Raw genomic sequence first — 10,343 nt, forward strand, 5'->3', positions numbered from 1 at the left:
CACACTCACAAAAAGAGGAAAGGAAATGCAAGCTCGTGCCCCGGCAGCCCCAAAGCCGCACCTCCCCAATGCTCGGTCCTAGCGCCCGCCCATGCCCCTCTAATACACATTCCCGAACCTATTTGCTTTCTCCCTTCTTCCCCTCTACGCCTGCACTCGCCCCGGCTTCCCTCATTAACGGCAGCTCAGCTCCCCACGCCCTCGCCTCCCTTAACTGCCCTTTCCTCCTTCCTTGTCGCATTGTTCTCCCTGCCCCTACCACAACTTCCCTCCACGCCACTCGGCACGCCTCCTACCCCCACCCTGGCACGCGCTCGCCAGCTGGTGCGTACTGAGCTCGAACCCGCTCCTCACAACCCCTCCTCTCGCCTTCTCCACCCCCTCCCTCCACCTCGAGCCCCACGTGCGCGCATCCAGCCCCGGCCACCGCTAACACTAGAAGCTGCTTACTCCACCCCTATCCCACCCTACCCAACCCTTGGTGGCCTCAGGCAAAGCCGAGTGAGGCTGAGGCTGGGGGCGAATCACCGAAGAGCTGCGTGTCGGCAGTGCAGTCTGATTGGACAGCGGGGAAGCCTGTCAGCTTATTGACCCTGCTGATCCTGCCCCGTAGTGCAGGGCAGCCTTTAACCTTTAGCCCCAGTGGGCGCCAGCCACTCAGATCATTTCTTGTTGGTATATGTAGCGGCAGTGGCTGCCAGCAGAGCAGTCTGAGTCCAACGATGAGGCTGGGGATGGGAGCCGAGCATGGAGGCCTCATGATGGGGCACCCTGGCATGCATTATGTCCCAATGGGAATGCATCCTATGGGTCAGAGAGTGAATATGCCTCCTGTACCTCATGGAATGATGCTGCAAATGATGCCCCCAATGGGAGGACCACCAATGGGGCAAATGCCTGGAATGATGTCTTCAGTAATGCCTGGAATGATGATGTCTCATATGTCTCAGGCTTCCATGCAGCCTGCCTTACCACCAGGAGTAAATAATATGGATGTAGCAGCAGGTACAACATCTGGTGCAAAATCAATGTGGACTGAACATAAATCACCTGATGGAAGGAGCTACTACTATAATACTGAAACAAAACAGTCTACTTGGGAGAAACCAGATGATCTTAAAACTCCTGCTGAGCAACTTTTATCTAAATGCCCCTGGAAGGAGTACAAGTCTGACTCTGGAAAGCCTTACTATTACAATTCTCAAACAAAAGAATCCCGCTGGGTGAAACCTAAAGAACTTGAAGATCTTGAAGGATACCAGAATACCATTGTTGCTGGAAGTCTTATTACAAAATCAAACCTGCATGCAATGATCAAAGCTGAAGAAAGCAGTAAACAAGAAGAGTGCACCACATCAACAGCCCCAGTTCCTACAACAGAAATTCCAACCACAATGAGCACCATGGCTGCTGCAGAAGCAGCAGCTGCTGTTGTTGCAGCAGCTGCTGCAGCAGCAGCAGCAGCTGCTGCAGCCAATGCAAGTGCTTCCACCTCTGCTTCTAGTACTGTTGGTGGAACTGTTCCAGTTGTTCCTGAGCCTGAGGTTACTTCGATTGTTGCTACTATTGTAGATAATGAAAATACAATAACAATTTCGACTGAAGAACAAGCACAACTTACTAGTACCCCTGCTGTTCAGGATCAAAGTGTTGAAGTGTCTAGTAATACTGGAGAAGAAACATCTAAGCAGGAAACTGTAGCTGATTTTACTCCCAAAAAGGAGGAGGAAGAAAGCCAACCAGCAAAAAAAACATATACTTGGAATACAAAGGAGGAAACAAAGCAAGCATTTAAAGAATTATTGAAGGAAAAGCGGTACCATCTAATGCTTCATGGGAGCAAGCTATGAAAATGATCATTAATGATCCACGATACAGTGCTTTAGCAAAGTTGAGTGAAAAAAAGCAGGCCTTTAATGCTTATAAAGTCCAGACAGAGAAAGAAGAAAAAGAAGAAGCAAGATCCAAATACAAAGAGGCTAAGGAATCCTTTCAGCATTTTCTTGAAAATCATGAAAAAATGACTTCCACAACTAGATACAAAAAAGCAGAGCAAATGTTTGGAGAGATGGAAGTCTGGAATGCAATATCAGAACGTGATCATCTTGAAATCTATGAAGATGTTTTATTCTTTCTTTCAAAAAAAGAAAAGGAGCAAGCAAAGCAGTTGTGAAAGAGAAATTGGGAAGCCTTAAAAAACATACTTGACAACATGGCTAATGTGACATACTCTACTACTTGGTCTGAAGCCCAGCAGTATCTGATGGATAATCCAACTTTTGCAGAAGATGAAGAATTACAGAACATGGATAAAGAAGATGCATTAATTTGCTTTGAAGAACACATTCAGGCTTTAGAAAAGGAAGAAGAAGAAGAAAAACAGAAGAGTTTGCTTCGGGAAAGGAGACGACAGCGTAAAAACAGAGAACCTTTTCAGATATTTTTAGATGAACTGCATGAACATGGACAACTGCATTCTATGTCATCTTGGATGGAATTGTATCCAACAATTAGTTCCGACATTAGATTCACTAATATGCTTGGTCAGCCGGCATCAACTGCACTTGACCTTTTCAAGTTTTATGTTGAGGATCTTAAAGCACGTTATCATGATGAGAAGAAGATAATAAAAGACATTCTAAAGGATAAAGGATTTGTAGTTGAAGTAAATACTACTTTTGAAGACTTTGTGGCAATAATCAGTTCGACTAAAAGATCAACCACATTAGATGCAGGAAATATTAAGTTGGCTTTCAGTAGTTTACTAGAAAAGGCAGAAGCCCGTGAACGTGAAAGAGAAAAAGAGGAGGCTCAGAAGATGAAATGAAAAGAATCTGCATTTAAGAGTATGTTGAAACAAGCTACTCCTCCAATAGAATTGGATGCTGTCTGGGAAGATATCTGGGAGAGATTTGTAAAAGAGCCAGCATTTGAGGATATAACTCTAGAGTCTGAAAGAAAACGAATATTTAAAGATTTTATGCATGTGCTTGAGCATGAATGTCAACATCACCATTCAAAGAATAAGAAACACTCTAAGAAATCTAAAAAACATCACAGGAAATGCTCCCGCTCTCGATCAGGGTCAGATTCAGATGATGATGACAGCCATTCAAAGAAAAAAAGACAGCCATCAGAGTCTCGTTCTGCTTCAGAACATTCTTCTAGTGCTGAATCTGAGAGAAGTTATAAGAAATCAAAAAAACATAAGAAGAAAAGCAAGAAGAGAAGGCATAAATCTGACTCTCCAGAGTCAGACGCTGAACGGGAGAAGGATAAAAAAGAAAAAGACCAGGAAAGCGAAAAAGACAGAACTAGACAAAGATCAGAGTCAAAACACAAATCACCTAAGAAAAAGACTGGAAAGGGTTCTGGTAATTGGGATACTTCTGGCAGTGAACTGAGTGAAGGGGAATTGGAAAAGCGTAGAAGGACCCTTTTGGAGCAACTGGATGATGATCAATAAATTATACCAAATATGCTTACAGTATGATTTAAAGTCTAATTCAGACCAGGGATTCTATTTTAAGTTCAATTGAAATAACACTGGGTTTTAATTATATCACAGGAAAAAAAGTGCATTTAAGTATTGTTATTGTGGACTTTATAAAAAGCAAAGGAAATTGAAAATAACTTTTGATTCTGTATCAAGAATCATATTTTCATACTGTCATAACTGTCTTTCTGTGACCCTTTCATAGGGCACTGCAGAATGGATTAAAGGTGGCAATTTACTGATAACTGCAGGTGTCTCTACTTTGTTCTAAAGTCTAAGTCACGAGGTGATTGATTTGATTTACTTTATAGAAGTTGGATTTTGAAGATATATTGAAAATTTTTTGATATCTAGTAGTACAAAAAAAGCACCAGCAACTGATAAAACTGCTTTTTTGTGCACTATCCAACTGATTGAAGCTGATATGATCTTTTAAGGTGAACTCAGACATAGGTGTTCTTAATGGAAACCTGGTAGACCCTTAACTATAGTGGTGCTATTGAGCACTACTATAATAAAGCCACCATTATTTTTTATGAAACATCTAAATACATTTTAAAAAGGCTATTGTGAGGACATTATTTTGAAGTGATGTTTAAAAAGTTAACATCAAATCAAATTGTAAATTAGCTTAAATATATTGCCTTAAGGACCTACTAAAGAATGTGCCACCAAACTTTAAGTGATGGTTGCAATATCCTTGTCTAAAACAAATCAATGTTGACTTAAATGATTTCTTTAACAGTTGTCTTTTTCTTTTTTTTTTTTAATCCGATCTTTCTCTTGGATTTTTTCATTGAGGAAGTCTTTTACCTTCCCTCCTCACTGAGAAGTACTGATTTCGTGGTACACATTATAAAGCATTTCTGATTTGAATATTTTTGTACATTTTTATCAATTATTAAATCTTCTCTTCTAGAAAAAAAAAAGAGAAAAGGAAAAGTATGTGTATATATATGTATATATATATGTGTGTGTGTGTATATATATGTATATATATATATATACATACACACACACATATATATATATATAAAGGAAGAGAGCAACCAAATCAATAAACAAATCTGCCAATGATAATAAGCTCTAAATACTAAACTAAGATAAACATAAAACCAGAAACAAATTAGATGCAGAAAGCAAACCCCAAGTCTACAGTTGCTCCCAAAGTCCGCCATCTCAATTTTGGGAAGAAATTTCCCTTTCTCTTCTTTGTTCGCACAGCTCCTGGGTTTCAGCTTTGGATTTGGCCTCGCCTCTGTATGTAAGTCGCCTGAGGGCATCTATTCCCCACCCAGACAGGACAGGGTTAAAGTAGCAGCTGATTAGGGGGCTCTGGGTCACTCAGGCAGGAGGGAGGAATGGGTATGGAATGCAGGGCGATCCTGCGGCAGCAGAGGCCAGCGTGACGTTGCAACAGCCTGAGGCGCACTGTGTTTTCTCCCGGGGAAGTTGTCCCTGGACCCAGGACCCTGGCCATGGCAGGCTGCACAGGTTCCTGGGAGGGGAAGTGTGGATAGTGACCTGCACTTGCACACAGGCTTCTTGGTGGCTGCAGCAGCAGCTTTAGTGTTTCATGCCGGTATCTGGTGTCCATGCTGATAGCTGCGGCTCATGTCCGTCTCTGAAGCTAGTTTAGGCGGTGCTCTGAATCTCCTCTCCTCGCGCACCCTGAAACAATGGTCTCTTGCCTCTCTAGCAGGTCCAGACTTTTCCCCCCACTCCCTCCCGGCTAGCTGTGGCACACTAGCCCTCTTCAGGCTGTGTTCACTCACAAACCCCAGTCCTCTCCCTGGGATCTGACCTCTGAAGCCCAAGCCTCAGCTCCCAGCCTCCACCCACCCTGGCGGGGGAGCAGACTCTCAGGCTGGTGATTGCTGGTCAGCACTGATCCTCTGTGTGGGAATCTCTCCACTTTTCCCTCTGCACCCCTGTTGCTATGCTGTCCTCCATGGCTCTGAAGCTTCCCCCTGGTCCACCCCCTGTCTCCACCAGTGAAGGGGCTTCCTAGTATGTGGAAACTTTTCATCCTTCACAGCTCCCTCCCAGAGGTGCAGGTCCCGTCCCTATTCTTTTGTCTCTGTTTTTTCTTTTTTCTTTTGCCCTACCCCAGTATGTGGGAGAGTTTCTTGCCTTTGGGGAAGTCTGAGGTTTTCTTCCAGCATTCAATAGGTGTTCTGTAGGAGTTGTTCCACATGTAGATGTATTTTTGTTGTATTTGTAGGGAGGAAGGTGATCTCCACATCTTACTCCTCCACCATCTTGAAAGTCCCCCCGATCATAGTCATTTTAAATTTCAGGTCTGATAGTGCCAACATCCCTGCCACATCTGAGTCTGGTTCTCATGCTTGCTCTTTCTCTTCAAACTGTTTTCTCCCTTTTAGTATAATTTTATACTTTTTTCTTGATAGCTGAACATCATGTACTGAGTAAAAGGAAGTGTGGTAAATAAGCCCTTAATAATGTGGTGGCAACGTATGGGGAATGGAAAGCATTCTGTAGTGTTATAATTAGGTCTCAGTCTTTTAGTGAGCCTGTGCCCTTTGACTGTGAACTTTACAAATGTTTCTCAGTTTTTCCTCCCTTAGATGGGAAAGGATGGCTAGCGTGGACAGGAGTTGGGTATTTTCTTTCCTCATGTGGAAGGGTAGAGAGGGCTAGGGTTGGTATTTCCTATCCCCTGATGTGATTAAGCTCTGAAAAAATACCAGTCATTTAGGCTGTGGTAAGAGTTTCTCTGGAGGGCAGGCCTTGTTAAGAAGAACAAAATGTTCTGGGCAAGTTTCAAAATTGTTCCTTTTCCCCTTCTCCTACTGGAAGTATGAGGGGCTTTTTCTCTGAAATGTACTGTGAGAATTTGGTTAGGTTTCTGGAGATAAACTCACAAGTTTGTGGGAGTCTCCTTTTGACTGAGTCCCACTGGATTTTTTAACTCTCAGACTTGTCCACACTGCATTTCCAGCAATTCATCAATTATAGTTTAGGTTTTCCTACATGTGTACTGGTTCCCATAAAAGTTTCTCCTTGTGGGTTTCTGCTCTGGTAAGTTGTGATAATTTGTTTCTCCAATTGCCTGTCTGTCTCTTCAATTTGGGGGATAATGGTTTGCCCTGTGACCTCATTTCTCTGGAAGATCCAATAATAGTTTTTATTATTAAGTATGTTCAGCTTTTTATTTATTGTTAGGACAAAGTGACGACTTCCAAACTCTTTACATGCCAGATCAAAAACAGAAAGCTTCTGCTGTTGTTTTTTGTTTGTTCCTATGTACATAAGGTGTCTTTTTTCCTCAGTCAACTTTTCAGATTTTCTATTGTCACTAGTTTTAAGAAATGTAGTTATGATATGTCTTGGTATATTTTCTTCTTCTTCAGGTTTGTGAGGTTCTTGAATCTATGGGTTTATAGAGTTCATCAAATTGGGGGAAATTTAACCATTATTTCTTTAAATATTTTTGCTTGTCCCCCCTTTGAGCATGCTAAATATTTGTATATTAGGATGCCTGAAACTGTCTTGCTGCTCACTGATGCTCTGGTCTCTATTTTTTCTGTCCATTTTCTGAGATTACTTTTGGACAGTTTCCATTGCTATGATTTTTAGTTCAGTATTTCTTCCTCAATGTAATCTAATATTAATCCAATACAGTGTACTTTTGATCTCAGGCATAGTGGTTTTCTTATTATGAAGTTTGAATCATGTCTTTTTTATACCTTCCATATCTATTTAATTCATTTAATTTTCCCTCTATCTCCTTGATCATTTTTAATACAGTTATAACTGTACTTCAATATTCTTGTCTACTAATTCAATCATGTCATTTCTGGGTTTATTTCTAATTCATTTTTCTCCTCCTTCTGGGTTACATTTATCTCTTTATTTTCATGCCTGATAATTTATAATTGTATGCCAGACACTGTGAATGTTACATTGTTGTATGCTGAATATTTTCATGTTTCCACTAATATTTTTGAGATTTGTTCTTAAATGCAGTTTAGTTACTTGGAAACATTTGATCCATTGAGTCTTTCTTCTAAGTTTGTTAGACAGGATCAGAGCAGCATTTGGTATAGGGCTAAATTGCCCCACTAGTGAGGCAAAACTTATCTATCTGAGTACCTTACCCAGTGCCCCACAGATTATGAGACTCCACTGTGGGTGGCCAGAACAGGAACAATTTCCATCCCTGTGCAGTTTGAGTGTGTGGTGTGTGTGTGTGTGTGTGCAGCTCTCTCCTGTCTGGTTCTGTGTCCTGGAATGCTAGTCATTTTGACCTCCCTCAGCTCATCTCCCCATGCAACTTTTTAAGTAAACATTTTAGAATCATTTTAGATTTAGCAAAAACTTATGAAAAATAGTACAGAGTTTCCATGTACCCCACACCTAGTACTCTCTACTATTTACATCTTACATTAGTATGGTGTTTGTCACAAGTAAGGGATCAATACTGACACATTATTACTAACCTCATTCAGAATCTACTTTTTTTTTTTAAATATTTATTTATTTATTTATTCATGGCTGTGTTGGGTCTGCTTCTGTGCGAGGGCTTTCTCTAGTTGCGGCAAGTGGGGACCACTCTTCATCGTGGTGCGTGGGCCTCTCGTCATCGCGGCCTCTCTTGCTGCGGAGCACAGGCTCCAGACGTGCAGGCTCAGTAATTGTGGCTCACGGGCCTAGTTGCTCCGCGGCACGTGGGATCCTCCCAGACCAGGGCTCGAACCCGTGTCCCCTGCATTGGCAGGCGTTTTCTCAACCACTGCGCCACCAGGGAAGCCCAGAATCTACTTTTTTGTATGTTCTTTTTTGTGTTCCAGGAGCCCATCCAGGATTACATTTGGTCATCATGTTTCCTTCTGGCTGTGACAGACTTCATTTTTGATTACCTTGACAGGTTTAAGGAATACTAGAGAGGCATTTTGTAGGAGATCCCTGAATTGAGCTTTTTCTAATGTTTTTCTCATGATTAGACTGGTGTTATGTGTTTTGAGGAGGAAGGCCATAGAGGAACGTGCTACTCATTACATCATATCTTTAGTACATATCAACATGACTTATCACTGTTAATGTTAACCTTGATCATATGGCTGAGTCCCCAAGTAACTTAGAATACCATTTTGTGCTGTATGTCCTCTGTTTAGAGACAGGAAGAGCTATAAACAAATACTGAACTATAGTTTCTTATTTTGCAGAAGAGTAGATTAGCCATTCTGTACTTCTTATGTATTCAAGAGAGAGAATATGGAAATATATTGTGGATAATGGGAGCTGTGTTTCTCACTGTCAGAAAAGGGAGTTACAAATGTGGAAAGGGAAGTGAGCATAAACATTTTCATTTTGGATATGAATTGGGGGTATTAAAATGAACTCATATTTTTAAATATATAGATACTGAAACAGATCACATGTGCATGTACATGATATTTTAAGTGTTTATGGGAATGTATGTATAGTTATTCATCTATTAATTAGTTCTTCCCCTGATAGAGATAAGAAATTATATTTCAATAGCAATGTATACACAGCACCCAGATCTTGGTTTCTAATATTATCCTCTTCTATAAATAAAAAGATGATATTATATTCTTCTATTATATTATCCTCTTCTTCATGTATCCTTTATGACATTGCTAACTTGGGGCTAGGAAAAGGAAAATGATCTTGGAATGCCTTGTGGCAGAAAATAAGAAGTACTCAAAGAATAATGGGAATACATCCAAAGGACATAGGAGTTAGCCTGAAGGGATGCCCACTTGTCTAATATGGGATAATTTGAGCATCAAAATAAATAATGACATTAAGGTGAATAAAATAAGAATCCAGGATTCCTTATGGATATAACAAAAGACTAAATGAAAGCATGGATTAATTTAAAAAATTAAAGACAGAGAAAGGAAATATCTTTCTTATACCAGAAAATCATCTAGAAGAAGTGACATCATCAACATGGCAGGATAAGAGTTTCTACCATCTTCCCCCCAAAAGAAAACATATTTAGACAATTAACAATGGATAAGAGAGCATTTGTGGAAGTCCAGGAGTCCAGGAGGAAAGTTCTAGCACAGCATTGGAACAAAAAAAGAAAAATTTGAGAGTGGATGCATTAAACAGGGAAGATGAACAGTTTCACATTACCTACATCAACCCTCCCCCAAGGCAGTTTAGCTCAGTACCAAGAGGGAATTTCTTGGCCATGATTTCTCCCATGGGGAAAAGCAAGCATATGAATGAGCACCCAGCTTCTCCAGCTGTGCAAGATGCTAAAAAACAGACCTACTTCTTTTTCACCCCACCCAGAATACTGAGGTGTGCAGTGAGATGAGGACAAGGAATGACTGGGAGAAGAGTAGCTAGGTCTCTCAGAGGGCATCAAAGAGATGTGGATCCTATTAACTGCATTACAGATTCCATCAGGGAACCCACCCGTGACTGCTGGTAATGCCTTGCCTACAGATTCCCGCAACTGACCCAATGCTTCATGTGCCTCACTCACACATACCCTCACACATTGTGACCATCTCCCTGTGCTTTCACCCGCCCCAAAATGGTGAGAGTGAGCCTGTGTGGAGGCCTAGTGAGCTTGCATAGGAAGCTGGCATAACTGCAGAATCAGGAGAAACCCCATAAACATAGGCATTCAGCACCACCTTAGGGAAAGCAAAAGGGAGGTTGTCCACACCCAACCTGGCTTTGCAGGATTGATAGAAGGCATACAATCTTATTGTTTCTCCCACAAGAGGCAACAAGAATTGTGGCACCAGCATATCCATAGAAAAACTCTGAGAAAACCTTAGAATCCCTAACAGGGCTGATGGAAGGTATTTCTCTCCCAAAGCTAGTCAGTAAAGAT

General features: G+C 41.2%; 1 protein-coding gene across 1 annotated transcript; it reads left to right on the forward strand.

The window, feature by feature from the left end:
- The first annotated feature begins 707 nt into the window (after positions 1-707).
- LOC118897140 (pre-mRNA-processing factor 40 homolog A-like) lies at positions 708-3,568 on the forward strand. The gene is given in 2 exon segments (XM_036856019.1): positions 708-1,815; positions 1,818-3,568. Coding segments are annotated over 2 exon segments (2,742 nt in total). The 5' UTR covers positions 708-722; the 3' UTR covers positions 3,467-3,568.
- The last annotated feature ends 6,775 nt before the right edge of the window (positions 3,569-10,343 follow it).

This window comes from Balaenoptera musculus, chromosome 6 (assembly GCF_009873245.2).
Source record: "Balaenoptera musculus isolate JJ_BM4_2016_0621 chromosome 6, mBalMus1.pri.v3, whole genome shotgun sequence".
In the NCBI taxonomy this organism is placed as follows: Eukaryota; Metazoa; Chordata; class Mammalia; order Artiodactyla; family Balaenopteridae; genus Balaenoptera; species Balaenoptera musculus.